This window comes from Hypanus sabinus, chromosome 17, assembly GCF_030144855.1.
Source record: "Hypanus sabinus isolate sHypSab1 chromosome 17, sHypSab1.hap1, whole genome shotgun sequence".
Taxonomy (NCBI): domain Eukaryota; kingdom Metazoa; phylum Chordata; class Chondrichthyes; order Myliobatiformes; family Dasyatidae; genus Hypanus; species Hypanus sabinus.
In genome coordinates this window covers 24,311,087-24,327,359 of record NC_082722.1, presented here as the reverse complement: position 1 = coordinate 24,327,359, position 16,273 = coordinate 24,311,087, and the positions used below count along the sequence as shown (strand labels likewise).

The following is a 16,273-nucleotide window of genomic DNA, read 5'->3' as shown; positions in this document are numbered from 1 at the left end:
TTAATTTATTTATTCAGATACAGAGCAGAACAGGCCCTTCCACCCCGTCGAGCCATGCTGCCCAGCAACCCACCAACTCAATCACAGGATAATTTACAATGACCAATCAACCTACTAACCGGTATGTCCTTGGACTGTGGGAGGAAACCAGAGCACCCAGAGGAAACACACACAGCCACAGGGAGAACGTACAAACTCCTTACAGGCAGCAGTGGGAATTGAACCCCAGTCACTGGTAGCATGAAGTGTTGTGCTAACCACTACGCTACCGTGCTGCCCTTAAGAAGATAAATGGTGTGTTGGCCTTCATTAATTAGGGGATTGAGTTCAAGAGCCATAAGGTAATGTTGCAGCTCTATAAAACTCTGGTTATATCACACTTGGATTGGGGTCTTCAGTTAGGAAGAATATGGAAACGAGACTGGGTGCAGAGTAGATTTACCAGGATGTTAAATGGATAACAGAGAATGTCTTACAAGGACAGGCTGAGCAAGCTAGAGCTATTCTCTTTATAATGAAGGAGGATGAGAGGAGACTTAATAGAGGTGTTCAAAATCATGGATAGAGTGGACAGCCAAAGATCTTCCACAGGCCAGAAGTGGCTAAAACGAGGCATAATTTTAAGGGGATTGGAGGTATAGGGCTATGTCAGAGCTAGTGTTATTTTTTTACACAGAAAGTGTGTGAGCTTGAAATGCACTGCTGGGGGGTGGGGTGATAGAGGCAGATACAGTAATGACAATTAAGACTCTTAGTCGCACGGATGAAAGAAAAATGGAGGGTTATGGGGAAGGAAGGGTTAGATTGATCTTAGAGTAGGTTGAAAGGTCGACACAACATCATGGGCCAAAGGGCCTGTATTGTGTTATACTGTTCTATAACGTGTTAGCCATTCATGACAGAGACATGAAATATTTTCACCCATAGTGTGATGAATCTTTGGAATTCTCCATCCAAGAGAGCTGAGGAGACTCAGATACTAAGTATATTCAAACCAAGATTGACTGTGCTTTGCAAGCTGATATACTTGAGGAATGTGGGCTTATTGCAGGGAAGTGGCACTTTACAAAAGATAAGCTTTAATATTATTGAAATAGACTCAAGCGCTGATCAGCCTAGTCCTGTTTCTATTTCTTATGTACTTAGTCGGATCATCTGGACTCGAAAAATAACTTCTTGTACATTCTACTTAAGTCAATAATTTCCAGTTTATTGAAATATCTTATTAAGTATCCTGTGATAAATTCTCACCTTATTTTCTTTGGAAGATGTAAACATTGTTTTCCATATATATCTTTGAACAAGATTTCTTGTGTTTCTCCTTTCTTGTGAAACCTAGAGTGGTTAAAAGAAATCAGCTGACAACAAACTGTGTATTTACATGTGTGTGTACAGACATGACCATATCTGGATCAACACAAACAAAATGCCAGAGAAACTCAGCAGGTCAGGCAGCACCTATGGAGGGAAAAGAACTGTCCATGTTGTGGACTGAGACATTTAATTAAGAATGAAGGGTCATACCTGGGTTATGGGTGAGAAAAATGTAATAAGACTTATTTTTGAAAGAACTGGATTTCAAAGGCAGAATCAGAATCAAGTTTATTATCACTGACATATGTCAAGAGATTTTTTGTTAGCAGCATATTAAATATACTATAAATTAAATAAATACCTATATTATTGCAAAACTAGTGTTCATGGGTTCATTGTCTGTTCAAAAATCTGATGGTGAAGGGGAAGAAGCTTTCTAAAAACATTGAGTGTACGTCTTCAGGCTCCTGTACTTCCTCCCTGATGGAAGCATTGAAATGAGAACACAAAGTGAAGGCTACAACAAAGTGGACACTGACACTGACACTGACCAGGAATGAATTTCTGGGCAAACCAACTTACAACAAAGAAGCAGCCTATGGAAAGGGAGGACGCTGCAGAGGGAGTGCCAATGAGTTGGTCTGGGTGGAAGTCAGAAATAGGAAGGGATCAATCACTGTGCTGGGAGTAGTCTACAGGCCCCCCAAATAGCTCTCGGGACACCGAGGAGCAGATAAGCAGGCAGATTTTAGAATGGTGCAGGAAATACGGGGTTGTAGTTATGGGTGATTTCAACTTCCCTCATATTGACTGGCACCTCCTGACTGCAAGGGGGATACATGGGGCTGAATTTGTCAGGTGTGTTTAAGCAGGATTCCTGACACAGTATGTGGACCGGCCAATGAGAGGAGAGGCCATACGGGATCTAGTTCTGGGTAATGAACCTGGTCAGGTGACAGACCTCTTGGTGGGGGAGCATTTTGGTGAGAGTGACCACAACTTCTTTAGCTATGGAAAAGGATAAAACCAGACAAAATGAGAAAGTGCTTAACTGGAGAAGGGCTAACTTTGAAGGGATGAGGCAGGAACTAGCGAGAGTAAATTGGAAACAGATGTTCAAAGGGGAAAGCACAGAATTAATGTGGAGAAAGTTAAGGGACCACTTGTGCTGGGTTCAGGATAGGTTTGTCCCACTGAGATAAAGAAAAAATGGTAGGAAAAGGGAAATATAGGGTAGCCAGGACGGAGCTTAAGAAAGGACTTAGGAGAGCTTGAAGGGAGCATAAGAAGGCCTTGGCATTAGGATTAAGGAGAACCCCAAGGCATTCTTTGTGTATGTGAAGAGTAGGAGGATGACAAGAATGAAGGTGGGGCCATAAAATGATAAAGAGGGCAACATTTGTCTGGAGGCGGAGGAGGTTGGGGAGGTCCTAAATGAATACTTTCCTTCAGTATTCACAAGTGAAAAGGACCTTGATCACGGTGAGGTCAAAATAGAACAGGCCTGTGTGCTGGACAATGTGGAGATTAAGGAAGAAGTGTTGGATCTTCTTAAAAACACCAATATTGATAAGTCCCCAGGGCCGGATGTGATATATCTCAAGTTGCTGTGGGAAGTGAGAGAAGAGATCGCTGGAGCAGTAGCTATGATCTTTGAATCCTCTTTGGCTGCAGGGGAGGTGCTGGAGGATTGGAGAATGGCAAATGTTGTTCCCTTGTTTAAAAAAGGTAATAGGGAGAATCCTGGGAACTATAGACCAGTGAGTCTTGCGTCAGTGGTCTGCAAACTATTGGAAAGGATTCTTAAGGATAGGATCTACGAGCATTTGGAGAAGTACAGTCTACTCATGGATAGTCAACGTGGCTTTGTGAAGTGAAGATGGTGCCTCACGAGCCTAACTGAGTTGTTTGAAGAGGTAACAAAAAAAATTGATGAGGGTAGGATGGTAGATGTATGTGGTCTACATGGATTTTAGCAAGGCATTTGACAAGGTCCCCCATGAGAGACTCATCCAGAAAGTCATGAGGCATGGGATCAGTGGAACCTTGGCTGCTTGGATAAAAATTGGCTTACAGGAAAAAAGCAGAGGGTAGTAGTGGAAGGAAAGTATTCTGCCTGGAGGTCGGTGACTAGTGGAGTGCCGCAGGGATCTGTCCTGGGACCCCTGCTATTTGTGATTTTTATAAATGACCTGGATGTAGAGGCAGAGGGATGGGTGAGTAAGTTTGCAGATGACACGAAGATTGGAGGAGTTGTGGATGGAGCTGTAGGTTGTCGAAGGTTACAAGAGGATATAGACAGGATGCAGATTTGGGCAGAAAAGTGGCAGATGGAGTTCAATCTGGACAAGTGTGAGGTGATGCATTTTGGAAGGACAAACCAGAAGACTGAGTACAGGATTAATGGTCAGCTACTTAAGAATGTGGATGAACAGAGGGACCTTGGGGTTCAAATCCATACATCCCTCAAGGTCACTGCACAGGTTGATAGGGTAGTTAAGAAGGCCTATGAGATGCTAGGCTTCATTAACAGGGGGATTGAGTTCAAGAGTAGAGAGGTCATGTTGCAACTCTACAAATCTCTGGTGAGGCCACACTTAGAGTTTTGTGTTCCGTTCTGGTCGCCTCATTATAGGGAGGATGTGGAAGCTATGGAGAGGGTGCAGAGGAGATTTACCAGGATGTTCAAACACAAGGAAATCTGCAAATGTTGGAAATTCAAACAAGAGCACACACAAAATGCTGGTGGAACACAGCAGGCCAGGCAGCATCGATAAGGAGAAGCACTGTCGATGTTTTGGGCCGAGACCTGTCGTCAGTGCCTCGTGTCACTTTATGGACATATCAATCAATCAGTGCAGATAAGCTCTCTTCCATATTTATCTTTATTGTGTGTTTTTTTGTTTTCTATATCTTCTGGTTCTTTTTTTGTGCTGCAGATCCAGAGTAACAATTATTTTGTTCTCCTTTAGACTTGTGTACGAGAAATTACATTGAATCTTGAAGACTGATAACACCAATTTCTCGAATGCACTTCCTCTTTTGGTTAGAAGATTTCTTTGAATTTAAACCCAAGATGAAGCAGATGTTTGTAAGGCATCTAATTACTAAAGCTGTCAAAGGTAATGGAGAGAAGGCAGGAGAATTATCGATAGGTGGATCAGACTCAATGGGCTGAATGGCCTTATTCTGTTCCTACACCTATGACCCATTGGAGCACATTCTATAAACAGTGGTTTCATCAGAACGTGCAAAGTACATGGCTATAATCACGTTGCTCACGATTCCTGCACTTAGTAAGCTACTAATGCAAAGTGTACGTATTGCAAAAGACCCAAAATAAATATCTCTTTAAAATCCTCAATAACTCTAAGAATAGAATTACCTGTGATCCCCTTGGAACTCGATTAATGCTTTTCCAGTCTTCCCCGTACTAAAATAGAAATGAAAGTGTGGGGTGAAGTTCATTGAACATCAGGATAACTTGTAAAGCATGCAATTTCACATTTTTCTATTTCAGAAGTTCAAAGTACGTCTATTTTCATTGTATGTATACCATATACAACCTTGAGATTTATTTTCCTGCAGGCACTCACGGGAAAATAAAAGATTACAATTGAATCCATGAGAAAGTCACACAACAAAAAAACTAACACCTAATGTGCAAAAGACAAAACATACAAAAAGTCGCAAGCAATACTGAGAACGTGAGCTGCAGACTCCCCAGAAGTGAGTCTGCAGGTGTGTAGCTGGGCCAGCACTCAGGCAAGTGAGGCCAGGAGCAGGAACCCTCTTTAAAATACAAATCTCAAACCTGGCCTCCAAGGGTTCAAGGCAGTTCATCTCTGCCTCCTCAGGAGGAAACAGGGCAGGAAACATTTGCTGTCTTTGTCAGTGAAGCTCACAAACTGAGAGTAAACAAAAAAAGTATTGGAAACAGCAGCACAGCAACGGCTGTGCTGTGAAAAGGGCACAACAGCGCCTCTTTCACCTCAGACGGATGAGGAAGTTTGGTATGGGCCCCTAAATCCTAAGAACTTTCTACAGGGGCACAACTGAGACAATCCTGACTGGTTTGGGAACTGTACTTCCCTCAATCGCAGGACTCTGCAGAGAGTGGTGTGGACAGCCCAATGCATCTGTAGTTGTGAACTTCCCATGATTCAGGACATTTACAAAGACAGGTGTGTAAACAGGGACCAAAGGATCATTGGAGTCTCAAGTCACCACAACCACGATCTATTCTAGCTGCTACCATCCAGGAAACGGTACCGCAGCATAAAAGCCCGAACCAACAGGCTCTGGGACAGCTTGTTCCACCAGGCCATCAGACTGATTAACTCATTCTGACGTGAGTGTATTTCTATGTTGCATTGACTGTTCTATTGATTATAAATTATTATAAATTACTATGATTGCACATTGCACATTTAGACAGAGATGTAACGTAAAGATTTTACTCCTCATGTATGTAACAGATGTAAGAAATAAAGTCAATTTAATACAATTTATACACTGCTTGTGTTTGGTTTGTGATTGGCATTCTTGGGTTTTAAAATGAACCTCTTGGGCTTTTTGTATTCTTTATCTTTTGTCTATGTTTTTTTGTGCTGCATCAGATCTGGAGTAACAATTATTTAATTCTCCTTACACTTATGTACACGAAAGGACATTAAACAATCTTGAATCTTGAAAAAGGCAATACCTTTACACTCTAGTACTGCCCCCCTGACCAGAGGCATGAAGCAGCCCACTCACCTGACCATGACACCACAGTTACCACTGGGCTGAACTGCCTAGAGATGTTCTGGGGGTATATCCAAGCCCAGGTAATCATGGAGATGGAACATGCAGTGTCCGCAGGTACCATGGAGGGGTTCCGAGACCCTTGGGTACTGCAGGGGATTAAAACCATCACTGACAGAGATGGGAGCATTTAATTTAATTTAGCTTGTGTCAGCAATTGTGTCAGTCACTGTTATTGTCTATGTGTCTGCTGTAGTTTTTTGCAGAATTGTAGAATATAATTTGCAAAAAGGATATTTTTGTAAAAGAAGTAAGGCCACAGGCCGTTCCCCTTTTAGTGGAAAATAACCTCTGAACTTCACTAAGTTATTAGCACGTGCATGGTCTATGCTGTTAAATCATATAGACACTGCAGGTTGAAACTGCCTCGAACTCCCCCCGATATGTGAGAATTGTCTTTTGAAACTCCTTTCACTGTGTAAATGCAACAATAATCTGCATTCGTTCTGATGGCACAATACAGACGGCTTGATGCATTGTAAACAGCTGCTATTTACAGTGTACAGCATGTTGGGCCATCTCCAAATAAGGAGAGATCTTTCAACTGATTGCAGAGATCAGTTTTTCTGTGGTTTGCAGAATCATAGCAGCTGATCAGGGACAGCTTCCCTGACCGTCTTCACACAATGACACACCCAACCACCCCACTGGCACACCCAACCACCCCACTGACACACCCAACCAACCCACTATGACCCACCCAACCACCCCACTATGACACACCCAAACACCCCACTATGACACACCCAACCACCCCACTATGACACACCCAACCACCCCACTGGCACACCCAACCACCCTACTAGCACACCCAACCACCCCACTATGACACACCCAACCACCCCACTGACACACCCAACCACCCGACTATGACCCACCCAACCACCCCACTGGCACACCCAACCACCCCACTGGCACATCCAACCACCCCACTATGACACACCCAACCACCCCACTGGCACACCCAACCACCCCACTATGACACACCCAACCACCCCACTATGACACACCCAACCACCCCACTGGCACAAACAACCACCCTACTATGACACACCCAACCACCCCACTATGACACACCCAACCACCCCACTATGACACACCCAACCACCCCACTGGCACACCCAACCACCCCACTATGACACACCCAACCCCTCACTATGACACACCCAACCACCCCACTGGCACACCCAACCATCCCACTATGACACACCCAACCACCCCACTGGCACACCCAACCACCCCACTATGACACACCCAACCACCCCACTATGACACACCCAACCACCCCACTGGCACACCCAACCACCCTACTAGCACACCCAACCACCACACTATGACACACCCAACCACCCCACTGGCACACCCAACCACCCCACTGACACACCCAACCACCCCACTATGACCCACCCAACCACCCCACTGGCACACCCAACCACCCCACTGGCACATCCAACCACCCCATTATGACACACCCAACCACCCCACTGGCACACCCAACCACCCCACTATGACACACCCAACCACCCCACTGGCACACCCAACCACCCCACTATGACACACCCAACCACCCCACTGGCACACCCAACCACCCCACTGGCACACCCAACCACCCTACTAGCACACCCAACCACCCCACTATGACACACCCAACCACCCCACTATGACCCACCCAACCACCCCACTATGACACACCCAACCACCCCACTATGACACACCCAACCACCCCACTGGCACACCCAACCACCCTACTAGCACACCCAACCACCCCACTATGACACACCCAACCACCCCACAGACACACCCAACCACCCCACTATGACCCACCCAACCACCCCACTGGCACACCCAACCACCCCACTGGCACATCCAACCACCCCACTATGACACACCCAACCACCCCACTGGCACACCCAACCACCCTACTAGCACACCCAACCACCCCACTATGACACACCCAACCACCCCACTGACACATCCAACCACCCCACTATGACCCACCCAACCACCCCACTGGCACACCCAACCACCCCACTGGCACATCCAACCACCCCACTATGACACACCCAACCACCCCACTGGCACACCCAACCACCCCACTATGACACACCCAACCACCCCACTGGCACACCCAACCACCCCACTATGACACACCCAACCATCCCACTATGACACACCCAACCACCCCACTGTGACACACCCAACCACCCCACTGGCACACCCAACCACCCCACTATGACACACCCAACCACCCTACTATGACACACCCAACCACCCCACTGACACACCCAACCACCCCACTGGCACACCCAACCACCCCACTATGACCCACCCAACCACCCCACTGGCATACCCAACCACCTCACTGACACACCCAACCACCCCACTGGCACACCCAACCACCCCACTATGACCCACCCAACCACCCCAATGGCATACCCAACCACCCCACTATGACACACCCAACCACCCTACTATGACACACCCAACCATCCCACTATGACACACCCAACCACCCCACTGGCCTACCCAACCACCCCACTGCCACACCCAACCACCCCACTGGCACACCCAACCACCCCACTATGACCCACCCAACCACCCCACTGGCACACCCAACCACCCCACTATGACACACCCAACCAACCCACTATGACACACCCAACCACCCCACTATGACCCACCCAACCACCCCACTGGCACACCCAACCACCCCACTATGACACACCCAACCACCCCACTGGCACACCCAACCACTCCACTGGCACACCCAACCACCCCACTATGACCCACCCAACCATCCCACTATGACACACCCAACCACCCCACTGACACACCCAACCACCCCACTGGCACACCCAACCACCCCACTGGCACACCCAACCACCCCACTATGACACACCCAACCACCCTACTATGACACACCCAACCATCCCACTATGACACACCCAACCACCCCACTGACACACCCAACCACCCCACTGGCACACCCAACCACCCCACTATGACCCACCCAACCACCCCACTGGCATACCCAACCACCTCACTGACACACCCAACCACCCCACTGGCACACCCAACCACCCCACTATGACCCACCCAACTACCCCACTGGCACACCCAACCACCCCACTATGACACACCCAACCATGCCACTATGACACACCCAACCACCCCACTGTGACACACCCAACCACCCCACTGGCACACCCAACCACCCCACTATGACACACCCAACCACCCTACTATGACACACCCAACCACCCCACTGACACACCCAACCACCCCACTGGCACACCCAACCACCCCACTATGACCCACCCAACCACCCCACTGGCACACCCAACCACCCCACTATGACACACCCAACCACCCCACTGGCACACCCAACCACCCCACTATGACACACCCAACCACCCCACTATGACACACCCAACCACTCCACTGGCACACCCAACCACCCCACTATGACCCACCCAACCATCCCACTATGACACACCCAACCACCCCACTGACACACCCAACCACCCCACTGGCACACCCAACCACCCCACTGGCACACCCAACCACACCACTATGACACACCCAACCACCCTACTATGACACACCCAACCATCCCACTATGACACACCCAACCACCCCACTGGCATACCCAACCACCCCACTGACACACCCAACCACCCCACTGGCACACCCAACCACCCCACTATGACCCACCCAACCACCCCACTGGCATACCCAACCACCTCACTGACACACCCAACCACCCCACTGGCACACCCAACCACCCCACTATGACCCACCCAACTACCCCACTGGCACACCCAACCACCCCACTATGACACACCCAACCATGCCACTATGACACACCCAACCACCCCACTGTGACACACCCAACCACCCCACTGGCACACCCAACCACCCCACTATGACACACCCAACCACCCTACTATGACACACCCAACCACCCCACTGACACACCCAACCACCCCACTGGCACACCCAACCACCCCACTATGACCCACCCAACCACCCCACTGGCACACCCAACCACCCCACTGGCACACCCAACCACCCCACTATGACACACCCAACCACCCTACTATGACACACCCAACCATCCCACTATGACACACCCAACCACCCCACTGGCATACCCAACCACCCCACTGACACACCCAACCACCCCACTGGCACACCCAACCACCCCACTATGACACACCCAACAACCCCACTATGACCCACCCAAACCACCCCACTGGCACACCCAACCACCCCACTGGCACATCCAACCACCCCACTATGACACACCCAACCACCCCACTGGCACACCCAACCACCCCACTATGACACACCCAACCACCCCACTGGCACACCCAACCACCCCACTATGACACACCCAACCATCCCACTATGACACACCCAACCACCCCACTGTGACACACCCAACCACCCCACTGGCACACACAACCACCCCACTATGACACACCCAACCACCCTACTATGACACACCCAACCACCCCACTGACACACCCAACCACCCCACTGGCACACCCAACCACCCCACTATGACCCACCCAACCACCCCACTGGCATACCCAACCACCTCACTGACACACCCAACCACCCCACTGGCACACCCAACCACCCCACTATGACCCACCCAACCACCCCACTGGCACACCCAACCACCCCACTATGACACACCCAACCACCCTACTATGACACACCCAACCATCCCACTATGACACACCCAACCACCCCACTGGCCTACCCAACCACCCCACTGACACACCCAACCACCCCACTGGCACACCCAACCACCCCACTATGACCCACCCAACCACCCCACTGGCACACCCAACCACCCCACTATGACACACCCAACCACCCCACTATGACACACCCAACCACTCCACTGGCACACCCAACCACCCCACTATGACCCACCCAACCATCCCACTATGACACACCCAACCACCCCACTGACACACCCAACCACCCCACTGGCACACCCAACCACCCCACTGGCACACCCAACCACCCCACTATGACACACCCAACCACCCTACTATGACACACCCAACCATCCCACTATGACACACCCAACCACCCCACTGGCATACCCAACCACCCCACTGACACACCCAACCACCCCACTGGCACACCCAACCACCCCACTATGACCCACCCAACCACCCTACTGGCACACCCAACCATCCCACTATGACACACCCAACCACCCCACTGGCACTCTCAACCACCCCACTATGACACACCCAACCACCCCACTATGACACACCCAACCACCCCACTATGACACACCCAACCACCCCACTGGCACACCCAACCACCCCACTATGACACACCCAACCACCCCACTATGACACACCCAACCACCCCACTGACACACCCAACCACCCCACTATGACACACCCAACCACCCCACTATGACACACCCGACCACCCCACAGACACACCCAACCACCCCACTATGACACACCCAACCACCCCACTGGCACACCCAACCACCCCAATATGACACACCCAACCACCCCTCTATGACACACCCAACCACCCCACTGGCACACCCAACCACCCCACTGACACACCCAACCACCCCACAATGACACACCCAACCACCCCACTGGCACACCCAACCACCCCAATGGCACACCCAACCACCCCACTATGACACACCCAACCACCCCACTGACACACCCAACCACCCCACTGGCACACCCAACCACCCCACTATGACACACCCAACCACCCCACTATGACACACCCAACCACCCCACTGGGCCCACACAACCACCCCACTGGCACACCCAACCACCCCACTATGACACACCCAACCACCCCACTGGCACACCCAACCACTCCACTGGCACACCCAACCACCCCACTGGCACATCCAACCACCCCACTATGACACACCCAACCACCCCACTGGCACACCCAACCACCCCACTATGACACACCCAACCACCCCACTGGCACACCCAACCACTCCACTGGCACACCCAACCACCCATTATGACCCACCCAACCACCCCACTGGCACACCCAACCACCCCACTATGACACACCCAACCATCCCACTATGACACACCCAACCATCCCACTATGACACACCCAACCACCCAAATGTGACACACCCAACCACCCCACTGGCACACCCAACCATCCCACTATGACCCACCCAACCATCCCACTATGACACACCCAACCACCCCACTGGCACACCCAACCACCCCACTGGCACACCCAACCACCCCACTATGACACACCCAACCATCCCACTATGACACATCCAACCACCCCACTGGCACACCCAACCACCCCACTATGACACACCCAACCACCCCACTGGCACACCCACCCACCCCACTATGACACACCCAACCACCCCACTGGCAAACCCAACCACCCCACTATGACACACCCAACCACCCCACTGGCACACCCAACCACCCCACTATGACACACCCAACCACCCCACTGGCACACCCAAACACCCCATTATGACCCACCCAACCACCCCTCTGGCACACCCAACCATCCCATTATGACCCACCCAACCACCCCACTGGCACACCCAACCACCCCACTGGCACACCCAACCACCCCAATGGCACACCCAACCACCCCACTATGACACACCCAACCACCCCACTGGCACACCCAACCACCCCACTATGACACACCCAACCACCCCACTGGCACACCCAACCACCCCACTGGCACACCTAACCACCCCACTATGACACACCCAACCACCCCACTATGACCCACCCAACCACCCCACTGGCACACCCAACCACCCCACTATGACCCACCCAACCACCCCACTGGCACACCGAACCACCCCACTGGCACACCCAACCACCCCACTATGATACACCCAACCACCCCACTATGACCCACCCAACCACCCCACTGGCACACCCAACCACCCCATTATGACCCACCCAACCACCCCTCTGGCACACCCAACCACCCCACTGGCACACCCAACCACCCCACTATGACACACCCAACCACCACACTATGACCCACCCAACCACCCCACTGGCACACCCAACCACCCCACTATGACACACCCAACCACCCCACTATGACACACCCAACCATCCCATTATGACCCACCCAACCACCCCACTGGCACACCCAACCACCCCACTATGACACACCCAACCACCCCACTATGACGCACCCAACCACCCCACTGGCACACCCAAGGAAATCTGTGGCTCAACTCAAGGAACATTTAATTCCAAATTCAGTCAATCAGAAGAGTTCTTTCATACCAATAAAATAAAATGAGACAATAGTTTTTAAATATGATATTAGCTTTCTATTAAGCTCTGAATGAAGCAGCATTGTCAAGCAGTAGTTAGTTCAGTAGCTTTGATTCTGACTTTGGGTGCGGATTACATGGACTTGCAGGCTCCCCCTGTATCTACACTGGGTTTTCGCAGGCTCTCTGGTTTCCACTGGCTGCTGGAAATGTTCGGAACGGCACAGTAGAATACTGATTAGCATGATGCTATTCCAGCGCCAGAGAGCTGGGTTCAATTCCTGCCGCTGTCTCTGAGGAGTTTATAAGTCCTCCCCGGGGCATTGAGGTCAACTGACATTTTCGACAGGTATTTTGATTGTATCTTTTTTCCCAATATTTTATATGGGCCTGTTATGTGCATGGACTGGACCTCAAGCTGTGGTGCCAGGTGGGGGGTTGGGGTGATAGGGACAGTAGGACGCGGCATCCAGGCTGGAGGAGTCGGGCTCTATTGTAGTCGACTGTGGGCTAATGGTGCAAGTTTTTTTGGCTCTTTTACTGTTGATTGTGATAGTTTTTTTGTGTATTTAATGTGTGCTTTGTGGTGTATGCGACTGTGCTGTGCTTTGCATCTTGACCCTGTATTGCGCGATTTCATTTGGCTGTATTCATGAGTATTCATGCATGGTTGAAATGACAATCGAACCTGAATTGAACTGAGTTGACTCTGTGTGGGTTTCCTCCCACATTCCAAGTCCGTATGGGTTAGTAGGCTAATTGGTCACATGGGTGTAATTAGGCCGTGTATGTTTGAAGCAGAAGTTCCTGCTGTATCACTAAATAAATAAATCAGAGTCAAAGGGGAATTGATGGGCATGTGGAAGCTGGTATGTCAAGAAAGGGGAAAGAGAAGAAGGGAAATTGCAGTAATGAAATTTCTCCCAGAAGAATCGGCATGGATCCAACGGGTAAAATGGCCTCCTGTTGTAACAATAAAGTTGTACTCAGTAAGAGAACAATGTAGATAATTTGCATAAAGGAGCAGTGGACATTCTGCGGGTGTCATTCAGAAAGTTGAAGAATGGGCTTACAAATGGAAGAGGGTTTTTCTGCAGAGCATAACTCTTTAATTAGCTAGTTGTAAGTATTACATAACAGCCAGCACTGCATTGTAAGCTCTCCCCATTATGAAACTGAATTAAAAGGTCAACTATAGATTAAGCACTGTGCTAAACAAAAGGGATCACAAACTGCTGAGATTTCTGGTTACGATCAAGCCAAGAATTGAGCAGTCTGCACATGAGAACTGAAACAAATGGCGTACATGCTCAGTGTTCTTTAATGAAATGTTGTACTGGAGTTCACACTGAAGGTGTTCTCAAACAGAGGTTCCAACATTAACAATTTTACAGTGAGATAAACGTAACTGACACAAGTTTTCAACTGGGACATCAGTACTTATCCTTGAAGTGAAATTTATAATATACATTACTATTTACAATCCTCTTTGTGTTTTCACCTTACCTGACTGCCACCTCCCTTATGTTTTTCATCTCGTTCATGCACTTAAGCAAGCAAAAGACTCCTACTATGGTGATGGCGTTACTGCTGACACTGTAGAAAGGACAGAAAGTTCTTTCAGATACTGTATCTATGTTCGTGGCTTTATGAGGGCAGCTGCTATTACTATCAAACAATTATTAGTATTAAAACCTCCCTCACAAACTCAGAATCAGAATCAGAATCAGGTTTATTATCACCAGCATGTGTCGTGAAATTTGTTAACTTAGCAGCAGCAGTTCAATGCAATACATCATATGGAAGAAAAAATAAATAAATAAAATAAAAATAATAAAAATAAATAAACAAGTAAATCAATTACATATTCTGAATATATTTAAAAACATGCAAAAACAGAAATACTGTATATTAAAAAAGTGAGGTAGTGTTCGAGGATTCAATGCCCATTTAGGAATTGGACAGCAGGGGGGAAGAAGCTGTTCCTGAATCACTGAGTGTGCACCTTCAGGCTTCTGTACCTCCTACCTGATGGTAACACTGAGAAAAGGGCATGTCCTGGGTGCTGGAGGTCTTTAATAATGGACGCTGCCTTTCTGAGACACCGGTCCCTAGAGATGTCCTGGGTACTTTGTAGGCTAGTGCCCAAGATGGAGCCGACTAGATTTACAACCTTCTGCAGCTTCTTTTGGTCCTGTGCAGTAGCCCCTCCATATCAGACAGTGATGCAGCCTGTCAGAATGCTCTCCACGGTACAACTATAGAAGCTTTTGAGTGTATTTTTTGACATAGCAAATCTCTTCAAACTCCTAATAAAGTACAGCTGCAGTCTTGCCTTCTTTATACAGTATCTACATTAATATGTTGGGACCAGGTTAGATTCTCAGAGATCTTGACACCCAGGAACTTGAAGCTGCTCACTCTCTCCATTTCTGATCGCTGTATTAGGATTGGTATGTGTTCCTTCATCTTATCCTTCCTGAAGTCCACAATCACTTTTTCATCTTACTGACATTGAGTGCCAGGTTGTTGCTTGGCATCGCTCCACTAGTTGACATATCTCACTCCTGTACATCCTCTCGTCACCACCTGAGACTCTACCAACAATCATTATATCATCAGCAAATTTATAGATGGTATTTGAGCTACGTCTAGCCACACAGTCATTTGTATATAGAAAGTAGAGCAGTGGGCTATGCACACATGACTGAGGTGCGCCAGTGTTGATTGTCAGCGAGGAAGATTATGTTATCACCAATCCACACAGATTGTGGTCTTCGGGTTAGGAAGTTGAGGATCCAATTGCAGAGGGAGTTACAGAGGCCCAGGTTCTGCAACTTCTCAATTAGGATT

At 49.3% G+C, this 16,273-nt stretch overlaps 1 protein-coding gene across 2 annotated transcripts in view; it reads right to left on the bottom strand.

Moving 5' to 3' along the window:
* Window positions 1–16,273, bottom strand: part of nlrc5 (NLR family, CARD domain containing 5) — a 244,692-nt gene that overhangs the window by 114,238 nt on the left and 114,181 nt on the right. For both annotated transcript variants that reach the window (XM_059992681.1, XM_059992682.1), the window contains 3 exons: window positions 14,927–15,016; window positions 4,700–4,747; window positions 1,252–1,335 (listed from right to left, as the gene is read on the bottom strand). In XM_059992681.1, coding sequence (XP_059848664.1) covers window positions 1,252–1,335; window positions 4,700–4,747; window positions 14,927–15,016 — 222 coding nt within the window. The remainder of the gene's footprint in view (window positions 1–1,251; window positions 1,336–4,699; window positions 4,748–14,926; window positions 15,017–16,273) is intronic.